The 17178-nt window shown below is 46.6% G+C and overlaps 1 protein-coding gene across 1 annotated transcript; it reads left to right on the top strand.

Moving 5' to 3' along the window:
- Positions 1-3554: 3554 nt before the first annotated feature.
- On the top strand, positions 3555-6345 carry LOC144256734 (mas-related G-protein coupled receptor member X4-like). Its single transcript, XM_077802205.1, has 3 exons — positions 3555-3615; positions 5296-5419; positions 5978-6345. Exons 2-3 carry the CDS (start codon positions 5335-5337, stop codon positions 6319-6321), a joined length of 429 nt encoding a protein of 142 aa, XP_077658331.1. The 5' UTR covers positions 3555-3615; positions 5296-5334; the 3' UTR covers positions 6322-6345.
- Positions 6346-17178: the final 10833 nt, after the last annotated feature.

Below are 17178 nucleotides of genomic sequence, written 5' to 3' on the forward strand. Positions count from 1 at the left end.
TCTGCAGAAATAACAGGCCCTAGGGAAGGACTAGGGATCACCAAAGTAGCTCCGCACAACAAAACCCCAAATCCCTGGCCGGTGAGTACTCCCACTCACTCCCTGCAGAAAGATCACAGCGACTCAGGTTTGTAGGGAGGGCCCTTCCTCCCCAGTCCTCAGCAAGGGGATGTACTGGGTGGGAGGAGAGAGCCCACCCTAAGGGAATCCCAAATTCCAGGGCTACTTCATGGGGCCCTGACCTTCTGCCTGCTGCGTTCTAAAGCAGAAGCATTCTGTTTTCGCTGCAACCACAGAGTGTCCCCTAAGAATATCTATAAAACCTAATTGTTCCCCTTAATGCTCCTGTCATTTCATGGATGTCCCCTCCTGTCCTGTGCATGTGTAGGTGTGCTCACGTGTGTGTGTGTGTGTGTGTGTGTGTGTGTGTGTGTATGATGTGCAAAGTACTGGGTCTACACACACAGAGTGTTGGTATCATTTGGAAAAGTTAAACAGAACCAATAGTAAAATGTGGTACTGCTCTAGTACCACATACTCACTGTAAAATTATTCACTGTAACATTGTCACACAAATATGAGCTGCTTGCATTGCCTGAATGCTATAGTCTCCAAGAGAGGCTGAACGTAAACACTGGAAAAGCCAATAAATAACTTGTTTCAGACAACATGGTCAAAAACAGAAATGGGGGTGACTTTGCAAAGAAGGTGACTGCCCCCCTGTGACCACAAGAACACACTGGAATCTTCATGGAAGATTTTGCAAACTCTACCCCACTTCCAGGATGAACTGGGCTTCTCCTTGGAACTGCTCCTACCTGCTGGCCCTCCCACCCCTCTGTGCACCAGAATCTCTAGGGACAGTTAGGGATGATGTAGATGGGAGAATGGGGTGCATGAAACACGGGGGGGGCAGAAGTGGAGTCAGAAAACCCCCACATCCAGGAGAGGCTATGACAACAGGTTGCAGAGCTGGCGCAGGTCCCTGGAGCCCCGAGTCCTCAATGTCCATGTTGAATGGGGATGACCCTGACCTCACAGGACCCCTCTGACAAGCACATGAAAAAAGACAATGGAAACACCCAACACATGTAAAGCACAATCTTACTTGGTTTATTTCTACTCTCTTACCCTATTTTTCTTTTAAATCCAGGCTCACTCCCACCACCAAGAATAATAAGACATAAAGTTCGAGGAAGGACATTTTTGTTTTCTAATGCACTGAGTCCAGGCAGAAAGTCAGTGTGGGCCGTGTTATGCAGAGAGCACCGTTCCCTTATTTGTTCATATTTCTTTCTAGGCGCGCTGTAAGCAGCACTGGCCACCACACAGGGCTGCAGGGCCTCCAGACGGGGCCTGGCCTGGCCCTGGGCAGACTGCTGCTCGGAGCTCCCTCAGGGATACTGGCCTGGTGGGAAAATATCCCCTGTAAGATCTTCCTTCCCTTCCTGCTCTCCTTTTGCTCTGGGCCCCTGGCAGGGTCCTTGTGGCTGCTGACTTAGTGGATGGGAAAGAAGGAAAGAGAACTGAGCTTGGGTGAGGAACATTCAACATTCTCCCCTTTTTGGGACCAGCTCTGAGGCCAAGCTGCTGGCCCAAGAGCCTGAGCTTCCGGTGGAGAGGAGGAAGAGCACAAAAGAGCTGGTGCATTCTTACAGGGCAGTGAGAACAGCGGCCCCCACCTGAGAAGAAAAATGGAAACACAGAGCGACATACCCAGGAAGAAACAAAAAATATTAATAACAGGCTTATGAAAACGCACACCTCACTAATCATTAGGCATGCCAATCAAAACATGTAGATGTCGATTTTTCCTTCTCCATTTTGTATTGTTTTAGGAAGATGCCTAGTACTGAAAGGTTGAATTGTGCAAGCTCTCTCTTGAGCAGCTTCTGGAAACAAATTATTTTGAAAATGGTCAGAGTGGGGACGGACATGCATTCAACATTTGCTCTGGTTCGGGACATAGCGTAGGAGCTCTCTAAAGAATGAGATTATCAATCTTCTCAACACCCATGGGATGTACCACCATTATCTCCATTGTATAGACAGGGAAACAGAGATTTGAAGAGACCAACAATTTGCCTGAGGTCAGATAATTAGTAACCTGGAGGTGCATGTCAAACCCAAATCTCTGAACCCAGAGCCCATGGTCATGACTACTATGTTTTTCTGTCTCAAAGCCTTAAAATCCCATATGAGTAATTGTTCTTGTAATAATTCGTCCCAAGGAATTGATCAGAAATATAAGACAGATATACAAGGGTACACCCTCTACTGAAATTATGGAGGCTTATTAACTGCAGATGTTTTCTAATAGGGGAATTATTTTAAAAATAATGAACAAAAGATTAAATATCATCATGTAGTCATTCATCAGCAGTCATATTTTTGAAGAAATTTTAATAGAAACAAAATGTTGATGATATGATATTAAGTTAAAAAGGCAGGTGTAAAACTACATAGACTATAGTTTCCAAGACATGTGAACAAATTAACGGAAGTTATCTTTGGGTTGACAATGAATAATTTAATATTTTTAAACAGGTAGAGAGGGCTAGGCACAGTGGCACATGCCTATAATCCCAACAGCTCAGGAAGCTGAGGCAGGAGGATCACAGGTTTGAAGCCAGCCTCAGCAACTTAGTAAGGCTGTAAGCAATGCAGTGAGACTCTGTCTCAAAATAAATAAAAAGGGCTGGTGATGTGTGGCTCAGTAGTTAAGTGCCCCTGGGTTCAATCCCCAGTCCCAAAAACAATAGGTAGGAATTTGAATCCCAACACAAAGAAATGATAAATATCTGAGATGACAGATAAACCAATGACCCTGACCTGATCATTACACATTGTATACATTAAATGTGTACAGAAAAACCACAGCATACCCCATAAACATGTATAGTTACTATGAGTCAATTAAAAATAAAAGAATTTATCTTTGGGTGGTGAAATGGGAAAATTGATTTTTTTTCCTTCTTTTTGCAAAGTTTGTGAAATACGTAGTTATTACTTTTAGCATTCAGAAAAATGCAAAAGAAGTTGAAGCAGAGGCTCCTCTTCCAGGGTGGACTGGGTTTGCCAGAGTAAGAGGGGAAGATGTGGATGGTAGAAAAGGAGCAGGAAGGACTCAGAGAAGGGCCAAGCCACAGACTGCCTGGGGCAGGAGGGACAGTGTGCTTCTGAGACTTCCAATAATTGGCTCTCCTGCCCGTTCCCTTCCCATGAAGCCTTACAAGGTAAGCCACAGGAATGCCCTGGGGCCCTGGGGCTGCTTGGGGAGAAGAGGAGCCCGGGAAGGCAGGGGTAGAAGGACATTCTCACCAGCCACTGTGGTTGGTGGTGGTGGAGAGGGAAACCCCAGAGCCACTGCTGGACCCAGAGACAAGAAGGGGCACAAGTGAAGCCAGCCCAGGGTGGGAGGAGGCCAGAGGGGGCAGGTCCTGGCTGTTTCCCCCTTGCACAGCTGTGAATGGGGAGAGCAAACCACTTTCCTTCAGTTCTTACAGCAAGCCGCACAGAAGGCTGGGACCCCAAGAGGACTGGGGATTCTCCCTACCAGCAAGCAGGCCATCGGTTCTGCAGCCGCAGGCACCGCCCAGGTGTTCTCCAATCCTAGTGAGTTCTCCAGTTCCAGCCTCCACCTGGAGACAGTGTCAGATGGCACCAGCTGAGGACTGGTGCCCACCAATGCTCCCCATCTTCAGATGCCAGTCCCAGACCCCAGGAAGTTTCACCTGTGCTTCCTTCTCACATATAAACCAGGGTCCCTTCGTTGGGTTCTATTAATTTGCTCAAGTGGCTCACAGAACTCAGGGGAACATTCACATTTAGTGGTTTATTTTAAAGGATGTTACAAAGGATGCAGATGGAGAGGTACATGAGTGAGGTCTAGAGGGACACAGACTTCCATACCCTCTCTGGGAAGCTCCGTGTGTTCTGCAATCTGAAGCTCTGTGGACCTGTCCCCCCAGGTTTTATGGAGGTGCATTACATTGGCATGATTGGTGACATCACTGGTCATTGGTGATCAATAACCTTCAACCCTTCTCCCCTCCCTGAAGGTTGCAGGATGGTGCTAAAAGTCCCAATCCTCTCATCCTGCCTCGGTCTTTCAGTGACCGGCCATATCCTGAAGCTGCCAGCCACCAGCCACTTTATTAGCATGAAAAAGACACATTACTTTGGAGATTCCAAGGATTTCAGGAGTGTCTGCTGAGAAAAGAGAAAAGACCAAATACATATTTCATAGTATCTCAATTGGTTATAGCTAAGGTTCACTGGCTGTCCTGGACATCCAGCCAAGTCTTAGAAAATGTGTTCCAATTTTCCAAGGAAGACTGACAAGTGACTCTTAACACAGTCCCATCTGTCAAGATGAGACAGCTCATCCTTTGCTGTCAAGAGTCCACAGAGAAACAATCTAGAAAGCCCTGTAAGCCCTTCCCTGTTCCTACCCATGTCTCAGTGGGTTGGGGTGAGTGAATCCTCAGGCAACCAGGACACCAGGTAAGGACAGAGAAGTGTGGACCAGGCAGTCCTGGGCCCTGACTTCACAATCCTGCATGCCCGCCCACCCTAGGTAGCCCTTGTCCCCCGAACCCCAGTTCAACAGAGCGAGCCTCTTTTCTTCCTCCCTCCCTCTCCCCCTGTCTCTCCTATTGGCTGCTGGATTATCCTGTCAGCTAAGCCCAAGAGGATGACCCTCAATGTACAGGAGAGAAAGACACAAACAGCTGTTAATTGTGTTTACTGGTGCATAGAAACTGTTGGGGGGTTATGTGGATATTATAAACAAAAGCCAAGGCATGGGAAAGGAAGAGTATCTCAAGAGAGAGATGGGGCAGAAGTTTCTAGACACAACCGTGAGCGCTTACTTCCTTGTGCATGGGCTTTTGATCATTGGTACGTTTTTTATCCTTTTTTATTTTGGATCCTTTCTCCTAGCTCTGTCCTCTATTTTTGGTAAGAACCCTTAGAAATCTCTTTCAGGAAGGCAGGGGACAAATTAGGAACACAGTGGGTTTTTCCACAGGGCCAGAGAGAAAGAATCCTGGTTGGAGGCAATGGCTGGAGGTGAGGTTAGAAGCCCAGCCTTGGGTTCAGTGGAGGAAACCTGGAGATCACAGTGGAATCTGCCTGGGCGGAGCACAGAAGGGGAGAGGAACCGGGGAAGAAGATGGGAAACACAGCAGCACACTTCCTCCCACACCACTGTGAGGGAGGATCAAAAACCAACTCACTGTGGGATGCACAGCAAACGACACCATCAGCTCCATCTTCCATTTCTGACCACAGGTGTGCAGGAGGAAAACAGCGATCCCCAAGAATGGAGCCATGGGCAGTGACCCCGAATCCTTCGGAACCCACACTGATTCCCAGAAACGCCTCCCTGGATGGAACAACCTGGTCATCAGAGCAGGTGAGGGAGCCCCTGTCAGAGGCTGAAAGAGAGCACGGCCATGTCTACTTTTCCCTGCTCATCTGTGTCCCCGGAGTCACTGGGAACGGACTCCTGATACTGTTTCTCATCTTCTGCGTCAAGAGGAAGCCGTTCACCGTCTACCTTCTGCATCTGGCCATTGCCGACTTGATGGTCCTTCTCTGCTCGTCCATCTTCCAGCTGGTGGACAGCCTCCACCTGCACGATGACACCTGGCTGAGCTACGTCCTCCTCCTCATGATCTTCGGCTACAACACGGGTCTGCACCTGCTCACTGCCATCAGCGTGGAGCGCTGCCTCTCGGTGCTCTACCCAATCTGGTACCAGTGCCGCCGCCCGAGGCACCCGTCGGCCGTGGCCTGCGCGCTGCTGTGGGCTCTTTCGGTGCTGGCATCGGGGCTGGAAAACTTCTTCTGCCTTCTGGCAGCGGAGCCGAGATTCCCAGAGTGCCGATACGTGGACGCTTTCTCCTGGGTCTTGACCTTCCTTGTCTTCGTTGCTCTCATGATCTTCTCCAACTTGATCCTCTCCGTCCAGGTCTGCTGCCACCTCAAGTCCCGTCAACCGGCCAAGGTCTGTGTGATCGTCACGGCCACCGTGGTCTTGTTCCTGGTCTTGCCATGCCCATGAAGGTCCTGTTCATCGTCGTCTACTACTCCAACCCCAGCGGCGAGTCTGTGTGGAAGTTCTTCCCCTATCTGCACCTGCTGTCCACCATCAATTGCAGTGTGAATCCAATTGTCTATTTCGTGGTGGGTGGTCTCAGGAGAAAGAAAAGTAGAAAGTCCCTGAAAGAAGCGCTGCTGAATGTCTTTGAGGAAAAGCCAGAGCCACCTTCAGGTGGGAACGCTGCCCCTTCCTCTCCGACCTCGAGGTCCTGAGGACACTCTGGAGGGTCGGAAGCTGTCTCCGTGGGAAAAGGTAACATGTTCTGAAAACACCTCTCTGCTTTCCCACTGCAGCTCACCTAAGATAAAAATCAGTTCCTTTGTTCCTCCTGGGAATTAGTAATAGCAACGAGACTCGCAGTCCCCACCATCCACCTGGCCACTGTGGCTTCGTGACAGCTATCCTTTTAGGACACTTACTCTCTTCCAGGCACCAAGCCCCACGTTTTACACACATTGTCTCATTTCATCTCTTAACAACCTTAGGAATCAACACTGTTACTCAAGGAAGTGGGGCTCCCAGAGGTTTAGTAAGGTTACGGAGCATGGAAGGCCCAGCTGGGACGGGACCCGCAGAGCCCGACCCCAAGCCCTTCCTTGCACCATGATACCCAGGACTGTCTTTGAGAGGTGATATCTTAAACTGTTTGCACTAATGTCTTCAACACCACTCCCCACTGTCTTCTTTTCAAACCTTGTGCTCCTGATTAGTCAGAGGAAAACGTTTTCTTCTTAGAAAGGAATGTGAATTGTTGGAGACGAAAAGATGACGATGAATACTTAGAAGGGACTATCAGCCTGTCCTATAGAAGTGTCCCTATTATTTACATATTAAGAATTCATCCCCAACACCACAAAAAGAAAAAAAAATTCATCCTGGGATGTGTTGGGGAATAGGAGAGCTATCCCATAAGTCCTTTAAGAATGTCGTCTTGTAATAGTGAGCAGGAACTGCCGGGCTTGGTGGCACATGCCTACCATCTGGGCAATGTAGCAAGACTTTGCCTCAAAATAAAACTAAAAGTGGCTAGGGATGTAGTTTACTGGTAGAGCACTTGCCTAGCATGTGTGAAGCCCTGGGCGCAACCCTCAGTACTATGAAAACTTAAAAATTAAAATAAAAAGCAAGGGAATTTCAAAAAGAATCACTGAAGCTTTGCTTGAACATGGAAATTTTCACTTTTGTCTCCCTCCTTCCGTTCCTCCCTCCCTTCCTTCCTTTCTTCCTTCCTTCCCTTAATCTGTGGTATGGATATATCCATAAAATACAACAGATGGAAGAATACTTTCTTTGCAAAATGTGTACAAAACAAAACCATGTATTTTCTAGAGAATTTCAGCGCATGGCTATTCCACCATCTCTTCAGCCCACCATCCCTCTTTTCTCAGTTCAATTCTGAGTACCGGACTTGAGATGCTGCCAACTCTTTTTGGAATGAGGTGTTTTCTTTTTTTATTACAAAGCAAACATTTTGCTGTGGTCCCAAGGCCCTCTTGATGGACTTCACTATTATAAGCCAAGCCCCACACTTTCCAAGACTATTTATAGATTTTGCTCATCCAGCCATATTCTTACTGGAATTATCTTGCAGTCCAACCTGATCATCATGTAACAAATTCTTAAATTTAATTCCACTTACCTTCAGATTTTGCTGAATGGACTATGATTTAGTGGCACTAGGACAGTTCCAACAAATGATTATCACCAGATATAAATTAGGATGTACTTTTAATAAATACAATAGTGGAATGATTAAAATATGGAATGCTCAATCAAATTGAGCACAATGGGGACTACCAGAGGCTGGGTGGTGACAACCGCAGGGTACAAAATTTCAGTTAAGAGGAATAAACTTTCAGGACCTACTCCACAGCATGGTGACTGGAGTTAATAGTTAATAATAATGTATCGTATATTTCAAAATCGCTAAAAGTGTGGATGTAGCTCAGTGGTGGAATACTTGTTCAGCATGATGGAGGCCCTGGGTTCAATTTCTAGTAACAAAAACAATGACAACACCCACCCCCCACCAAGGAAATGGCTAAAAGGGTAACCTTTAAATACAAAAATGAAACAAAACACCACACAAAATTATAAAGTCTGCAGGGTGGTGATATGTTAGTTAGCTTGTCCTCATCACTGCATAATGCATACATAGATCACATCACATTGTATCCCACAAATACAAAAAATTATTTGTCAACTAAAAAATAAAAAATTGAAAAGCAAGGCTTGAGGAAGAACTTCACATTCATCATTTATTTAACCAAACATTTACTGAAGGCCTCTTAGTGGCCTGAGACTGCTCAGTGGGTAAGTCACAGCCCTGGCCTCAGGGTCTCCCAGCCTGAGAGCTGAAGGGACCAGACTCCTACAGGGTTATTATGCATCTTCCCCAGGATCACAAACTGTGCCACAGACAGCGGGTGCTCAAGAAATATCTGGTCCATAAACAAATATATAAATGTAAAATAATATAATAAGAGCTGACAAAAATCTTTCCCATAAGGAACTAAAGATATTTTATGGATGGGTTCTCCTAGTTAAATAAACAATTAATAACAGAGATCAAGTCTACATTGGGAGATGCCCAGGTTTCTCAGGTCTCCCAGTAATACAGAACATGAAATCAAACATTTGCTCTAAAAGTGACACGGAATCAGTGTGAGAAAAAGGAAAAAGTCTCATTGAAAAGCTCTCAGAACTGACCTGTGGTTTCCAGACTTTTTCAGAAGGCCTCCTTGACATCTAACAGGAGCTTTTGAATGTTTCTTTTGATATTTTTAACTTATATTTATTTATATCTCCATCATTGATGTGGTTCACCAAAACAAAGTAAATACTAGACGTTGAAATAATAACTACAGATGGTTGGAACAGGGTAAATATAGTAAGGAGAGAAGAGCCATATTGGAAAGCTCAGACACTTCCCATGAGGGCTGGTGCCATTGCTAAAGGTAAGGCATACATTTGTTTCTGAGTTTTCTGGAAGTCAAAGCAAAAAGAAAAAAAAAATGTTTAGCAATGAGGGTCGAGCTTATGGTTTCCTGGGTATTCAGACGTACACTGTTTCCTGATTCTTTCTGGGAGGTCGTGGGGTGAGGTGTCCTCAACGACACCCCATTCGTAAGTGCAGTAGGAAGGTTTCTACTTCTCAGGGTAAGCCAAGTACATCCCATCAAAGGGCGATTTTGAAAAGGGCAGGCAACTGCCAAGAGAAGGAAGAGTTGCTTTCTGAGGACCCAGCTCTGACAGGGCCTCTGGAGCGTCTGGGGATGGAGAATGGCATCCTTTCCTTCTGAGGGTGATGGATAGCTATTACTCCTCACAACTGCTTGTTTGATGAGAAAGGGCTCCAGAGGGTGCATGGCTACATTTACAGTCGGGATTCTTGGTGAAGACACCCTCTCCGTGACATCCGCAAAAGGGCAAAAGGAGGTTAAAGTTCTCTTTTCAGCATAGAAAATGAGCCCCAGCAGATCACCCTTCACTGCAGGACAGAGCAAGGGTGTGAAGCTCTTGACCTTTCCAGAAGGGTAAAAACAGGCCTTTCTCCTCTCGGCAGCATCTGTGTGTGCCCTTCTTACCACTCCGGCTAGTTGGAAAACTCACACTGGCTGGAGGTGGGGCTCAGTCATAGAGCACTTGCCTAGCAGGCCTGAGGCCTTGGGTTCAACCCCCAGCACCACAACCAAAAAAAATACAGAAAAAAAAAAAAAGAATACAGAAAAAGTTGCAATTGTATTGGTTCTAGGCTATGCTGTTTGTATAGGCTAAAATTATATCCTGTGACTTCGATTTATAATTTTTGATTATTAGTGACTCTGAACATTTCTTACGTCTATAAGCTAGACATTAACATTTGTGTCTGTGTGACTCAGTGTGATTATAAGTTACCCACCATGTCTCCACCCATTCATCCACTAGCGGCCCAACATTTTTCTCCTCAGTTTAATTGAGCATTCCATATTTTAAGGGATAGTAACCCACTATTGTATTTATTAAAGTACATCCTAATTTATATTTGGTGATAATCATTGTTGGAACAGTCCTAGTGCCACCAAATCATAGTTCATTCAGCAGAACATTAGCACAAAGAGACGGGCTTACCGGATGCACACTTCATAGATCATTTCAGCCTTTACTCAGGATCGGGACCACACCTACGGGAACAGACCTATTTTCCTGGTGGAAAATGAGCCACTGAACAAAGGCGGGGACTGGGCTTATATAGGTTGTGGGTGATTTAGTGAGCGTGTCAGTCTGGGCACTGAGGAATTTGAGTTTGGGGCTGGAGGTCAGTGGCCAGCACCTGAAGAGGCATTATCTTGGAAGAGATTAGTGCTCCCTAGAGACTACCACTTTAGGATTGATGACACATTTTTTTCCCCTACCTGCGGCCAGCATCTGAAAGAGATTTACCTTGAGAAAGTCTGGCTTTTTCATTCCCTTTTCCCAGGCCTCATTATTTGGGGGGTTTTCATTTTCCATATCCAATAGCTTCTGCCCACTCCGTCAACCATGGCACCCTCAGAGTCACCACATGGGTTAGGGGTTGGTGGGCTCCACCACACTCTGTCCCCTGGGTTGTGTGTGTGTGTGTGTGTGTGTAGGGCTGTTCAAACCTGGGCTCAGATCCCTCCTAGCTCATCAATGCTTGATTGTGGTCCTGGGCAAGTTCCCTGAGTCCCCAAGGCCCCCTGCTTCTTCATGCTGGTGGACATCTGCCTCCCAGGACACAGGAGGATGTTGCATCCACTATCAGAAGGGCTTGTCACAGCAACTGTCAGTAGTGAGGGCCATTGTGGACAGTTTTTAAAATTCCACTCTTGGTGCCTTCCGGGGATCACCTGTGGGGTTTGACTGAACCTTTGATTTCCCGATGCAAACAGTGTCGTGGGGGCCCAGGTGACAGGGTGGGACACATTTTACTAAACCAAGTTCAAGGAAGGTATCAGGAAGTTTTCCTCAAATTCTCCTCAAGTAGCAATTCCACCAACACGTCTGTGTGGCTCGAGCGCCGGCTCACTCTCCCGAGACCCCGAAAAGACGGTTCAGGGCTAGGCAGAAGAATCTCACCTGGGGTGCATTGAAGGAAAGGACAGTGTTGAGAGTGAAAATCAATTGCAAGGAAAAGTCAAATCAAAGTTAAGATGAAAGAAAGAAAACAATCCTATTTGGTTATTTCTTTGCAAAGATATCTGGAAAGAAACCAGGAAGGAAGAATGCAATAATATTTTGCCCTCTGAATATTTTTTCCTAGCTGTAGATGGACACAATGCCTCTATTTTGTTTATTTTTATGTGGAGCTCACACATGCTAGGCAAGTGCTCTCCCACTGAGCTACATCCCCAGCACCACACACTGAATAATTTCAAAAGAATATTTCTGTAGAAAAGTTTTATCATGGGCTGGGGTTGTGGCTCAGCAGTAGATGGCGTGCCTCTCATGTGCAAGACCCAGCCTGGGTTGGACCCTCAGCACCACATAAAAATAAATAAGTGAAATAAACGTGTTGTGTCCAACTACAACTAAAAACTAAAATATTTTTTAAAAAAGAAAAGTCCTATCATCACACAAAAAAGAGAGCAGTTGTGTTTACAACAAAAACAACATTGACCAGTGTAAAACCCTCTTATGTTCCCTATTTTTGTGCTATTACGTGGCCTTTCTGTTCTTAATAAATAATTCTAATGATGATATTCATTACTCTGTTTCTTATAATCTTTCTAACCCTTCTGGAAATAATTGAAATGATCCCTTCCTGAACTTTGATCACTTTCTTAAAAGTACAGAACTTTTTAAAGAGGTGGCTGTTTCTCTTGAGGGGTAGGATTGGTAGATGGATTTAACAAAAATATTAGATATACATGATGCAAACTTGTCAACCTACCAGACTTTTTTTAATGGCATTTCTTAATTTCTTCTCAGCTGAAAACACAAAACTCAAGAGTGCTCAGTTCCAAACCAGCCCTCGAGCAACTCAATGTGGAGGTCCTCAGGGTCAAAGTCTCCTTTTCTCTGGGTCCAGCGGGTCTTGAGGCATTCATGCAAATAGGTTATCTAAAGGCCAGTCAGCTGCCACCCTTTCTCCAGAACCCAACAGTGCAAGGGGTTATTGTCTGTCCCAACTATTACAGAGGACTAACTGTGGTTCACCTTCCAGATTCATCCTAAGAGGAGCTGGAAGGCTCAGGAGGCCATTATAAGTCCCATCTCTAAGGATGTCCACAGGGAGGTGTGTTCACTTGATCTGTGCACACACCAAAGGGCATGAAGAGGCTGACGCAAATGAATTAAATGGAAAGTGAAATGGGTAACAGTGGAAATCAGAAAAGCACAGGTAGCACCGGAGATGAAGGCCAAGGGGAAAATAAAGATGTGAACATGCAGGCCACGGTCATGTGTCGTCACATTGCACCAGGTACAGGGTGTGGGCTTTCTGCATTCAAACTAAAAAGAAAAACCTGGGGTCGGTGGGGAGTGACCAGCATTCTCTGCAAGCCACCTGGTTCCTGGGAAGGGCTGGTGGAGGAGGCAGGAGACACACGGGCTGTGTTTGCTCTGAACAGTTTCTGCCGTGGATCTTCCTGGGGATACAGGCTTAGAATCCACCCTACAGTAAACGCAGCTCTGGCTGTTTTAAGCACCTCTATTGAGATCTACTTCACTAGCCATCAAAATCACCCATCTAAAATGTACAGTTTAATGGCTTCTAGAATAATCACAGACTTACATAACCATTGCCACAATCTATTTTTACAACATTTTCTCCTTCCCCCAAATAAAGCCCATGCCCGTTGGCAATCACGCCCCAGATCCCAACAGCTGTGGATCTCTCTCTGGTCTCTATGGATTTGTCCATTCTGTGCATTTCCTATAAACGGAATCAGACAACGTGTGGTCATTTGTGACCAACTTCTTTCTTAGCAGGTTTTCAACCAATATTACAGCATGTATCTGTATTTCATTCCTTTTTATTGCCAAATAATATTCAGTTGCATGGACACTTCTGATGCCTCCTTTCATTAAGCTGAGAGTAATTCTAGGGTGGTGGTGGGGTAGATGGCTTTCTAACTGTCCATGACACTAACAGGATATCTAAGGAATTTGATGCATAGTTAGTCTTTCAAATTATGGCTGTACATTTTTTCCAGGTGGGAACTTGATCAAATTTGAGCAGAAACAGCCCGCATATATCCTGGTGGGCAAGACAGATCCTGGGGCTGGCCAACAAACTTCAAAAATTAACTGATCAGCTGATGGGAATGAGAAACTTTGGAGAAAATTAAGAAGCCTAACCAAGATTCATGCTCACAACAGCAGTTTTCCATCTGTGTATGGAACACCCAGTACACGGAGAAGCACTTACCGTCAAGTTGGGGTTTTACTTAGAAAACATTCTGGCTCTCCCATAGCTTGTGAACAAAAAATGAAGGTACATAGCACAGAGCCCATCTCAGACTTGACCCTGAAGACTTCCAGAGCAGGAGTCAGCATGGCCCATTATGATCATAGAAAAATCTTAATGCACTGACAAAAAGCTTGAATCTGAGAATGTGGCTTCCACATCAACCCCAAAATGACTAGACTGTCAGGCGAACTTCCGAGTGAGAACATGAGTTCCCCTGCTGCATACCCTTCCTGGATACGGACTGATGAAATAGGGGCGAATTATGTGCCAAAACAAAACCATTTTGAGTTTAATGTAGGTGATTTAAAAATCATTCTTATACAATTTAGGTTGTAGGGTCAGTTATCTACTGATGGTGCTCCTAGTTTATGATAAAAATAATTTAGGAGGATACTCATCTTTCTAGTCTGAATGGCTCTTTTTTTCCTGCCCTGGCATCAAAACCATTCTGCCTCTTGCTTGTGTGGGAAGCAGAGGACACAGCACAGTTCCTCTCTGTACCCCATGGCCACTGCAACTCAGGCATAGGACTGAGGTGCAGCCTATTAGAATCTCTGGTCAGGACTGTTCCATTCATTAGGCAGATGTCCACTGAGCCCTGCATGTGCCTGGCACTGTTTAAGGCACTGCAGATAAAAATAATGATAAGTAGAGAAAAAGGACAAAGAGTGACAGAGGTGTTATTACGTTTCTGTGGTGGTCAGGGATGGCATCTGTTATTGTTTAGATATGAGGTTCCCCAGAAAAGCTCATGCATAAGACAATGTAAGAAAATTTGGAGGTGAAATGATTAGGGTGTAAGAGTCTTAACTTAATCAGTGCGTTAATCCATTTGAATGGTTAACTGGGTGGTAACGTTAGGCAGGCTGGGCTTGGCTGGAGGAGGTGGGTCGCTGGGTGCCTGACTTTAGGGTTTGCATTTTGTCCCCCATGAGTGGAGCTCTCTGTTTCTCAGCTTCCTGGTGTCCAAGTCCTGAGCCGCTTTCCTCCTCCACACCCTTCTTGAGGTTCTGTTGCAGGCCCCCCCCATAATAGAGTTGGCTGTCCTGGGACTGAGGCCTCTGAAATCAAGAGCCCTGAATAAACTTCCTCCTCTAATATTGTTCTTGTGGGGTCTTTTGGTCACAGTGATGAAAAAGCTGACGAAAACAGCATCTCATAGAAGTGGCATCTGAGCAGAGGGCTGGCTGGAGGGAGGAAGCTCCGTTTAGAAATTAGGTGTTGCAGCGGCAGCAGAGCCAAGGGAACAGGAAGGGGCTCCCTGGCTCCTGCCGTCTGAGCTGGGACAACATGGGCACAGAGGTGACAATGGTGACGACGACACGAGACGGCACTGGAATGAAGAACTGACCAGGTTGAGTTCAGAGAAATGGAGCTTCTAAAGTCAGAGTGGGACTGAGCAAATCAGGCTTTCCCACGGCTGTGATTTGTCTGCATGTCCTCCGAGGGTCCGTCGTGATTGGGGGCTTGGGCCTTCAGGGTGGGGATATTGGGAGGTAGAGGAGGTTTGGGAGACGGCCTAGAGGAAGGTCTCCCGGTCTTTGGGGGCCAGCCCTCCCAGGGGATTGTGGGACCAGTATAGGTCTCTTTCTCTGCAGCTCCGGGATGACTGCTGTTCCCACACCTTCCACCATATCCCATCCTCACAAGAGAACAGGCCAGTGTGGCCTCCAAAATTGTGAGCCAAATAAGCTTGCCTTCTCTAGTAGGTTAATTGCCTCTGGTGTTCTGTTGCAGCGATGCAAAGCTGGTATTTTCATTTTGCTCTTCTTAGACCTATGACTACGAAAGAGAAGTCAGAGGGTGAGAGAAAGTTGCCAAGCACAGTGGCCTGTCTTTGTCAGACCAGGAAATGAAATACAGTTTGTTGAAACATTAAAGAAATAAAATCGATATTGGTTTGTCCTTAGTTGATTGGCAAGGAACAAAAACTGTTCTGTTTCCTCCTTTGTAAAATGGCAATATTAAGAGAATGAACTTTGGATATTTCTAAACTGAGGTTCCCTGTCCCCGCCCATCCATCAAAGCCGGGGACGTAAATTGTCCCAGGGGAAGGTAGGCTACAGCTTTGACCAAAAAGTCACATTCTTGGCTTCTGAGCTTAATTTATACAGAATTTTGGAAAGACGGAGCAGAGTCGACTGTATGGAAGCCAAAGCGTTCTTGATTTGCAAAAGCTGGCTCTTCGGCGAGGTTTTGTTTTGTTTATTTTTTTCACATTTCTGACGACTTGGCACGCCATCTCCATAGCAGGCCTCCTGGATTCTGCGGAGTTGACAGGGAAATCATGGGTAGGAAAAAATACACCACGATAAAGGCGCAATTTTCCATCCAAACAGAGATAAGTGCTCGAGCAACCAGGCTGGCGGGAAGCCGGGGCTGGCAGGCCGGGGGCCCAGGGTGGGAGGCGGGCTACAGAAGAGAAGCCTCGATGGGCTGAGGGACTTCAGAGCCAAAAGGCTCCAGAGCACCTTCCTGGGGGCAGTGCAGGACCCTGAGGGCAACCTCCATGGGAAAACCCATAACCAGGGGAAGTCACACTGGATGGGCGAGAGGCCACCCTTGAATTAGGCAGCTCTGTCAGGAAAACAGATGCCACCTGCAGGAATCGGACGGGGCCATTTGGTTCTGTAGATGACAGAAGGGCTGAAAGGGCAGACAGGACGTGAGGACCCCCAGAGCCGGTAACACTGGACTTGGCCCCCTGGGGAGGGGCTAGAGGATGGAAGGTTGTTAAGGTCTGTAAACAAGTCAAAATAACACCTGGTATTTTGCCAGGGGAATGTTAGAGTTCGTAAACAAGTCTGGATGGTGCCTGGCAAAATGTCAGAGGGAGTGGTTTGAGAAGTAACAAAAGTGAGCCACTAAGTGTGGAGATTCCTTATTGGTTGACTGATGTATCTAGTTTATGCTAATTAAGATAAGCTGTGCAAAATGTATAAATAGCTCTGTTGTCCTACAGTAATCGGCTCCTACTCCTGCTGTATCAAGGTACACAAGTTATTCCTCACCCCCCGGTTAGTTTGCTGCAGTCGGGCTGCGGCAGAAGGTGTTGCTGAGGCCAGGAAGCCAAGAGGGTGGTGACACACGCTGGCTCCTCCATTTCTCCTGCCCCTGCTCCAAGGCCTCCAACTGACTAAACCCAGCTGACACCAGCAGGCATGTCACCTGAGAAACACAGCCTCCGGGGCTGGCCCTCTGACATAGGTGGCTAATTGCTACAGAGTGGCTCTCAGGACAAATGGGCTCAGAAGTCACCATGACCCAGGGACTGTGTCAGCCCTGGTGGACCAAAAGACTTAGGGTGGGAGCCCAGGGAACTCCAGGCCCAGCCAGAACCCAGGTGCCCAGCAAAGGATCTCAACGCATGCCCACGGGGACAGAAGAGACACACAAGGTTTCAATATATTGGTGGCATCGGGAAAAGAGCAGGCAGCAGCAGGGTTGTTCTCTCTCTTCAGCCACCTGAAAACTGGCTTCATGCACCGTGTTCCAGGATGCCCGCTCTTCTCCTGAGACAGAATCAGCAGTGCCAGAACCCACCAGGCCCCAGCTCTCAGTGCTGGTGACCCTGCAGGCGGGCTGCCCTCCCACAGTCATACTGTGTGGTCACTCTGCTCTGACAGCACCTCCTGCTTTTCCTCCAGTGTCTCTC

This window comes from Urocitellus parryii, chromosome 8 (assembly GCF_045843805.1).
Source record: "Urocitellus parryii isolate mUroPar1 chromosome 8, mUroPar1.hap1, whole genome shotgun sequence".
NCBI classification, from domain to species: domain Eukaryota; kingdom Metazoa; phylum Chordata; class Mammalia; order Rodentia; family Sciuridae; genus Urocitellus; species Urocitellus parryii.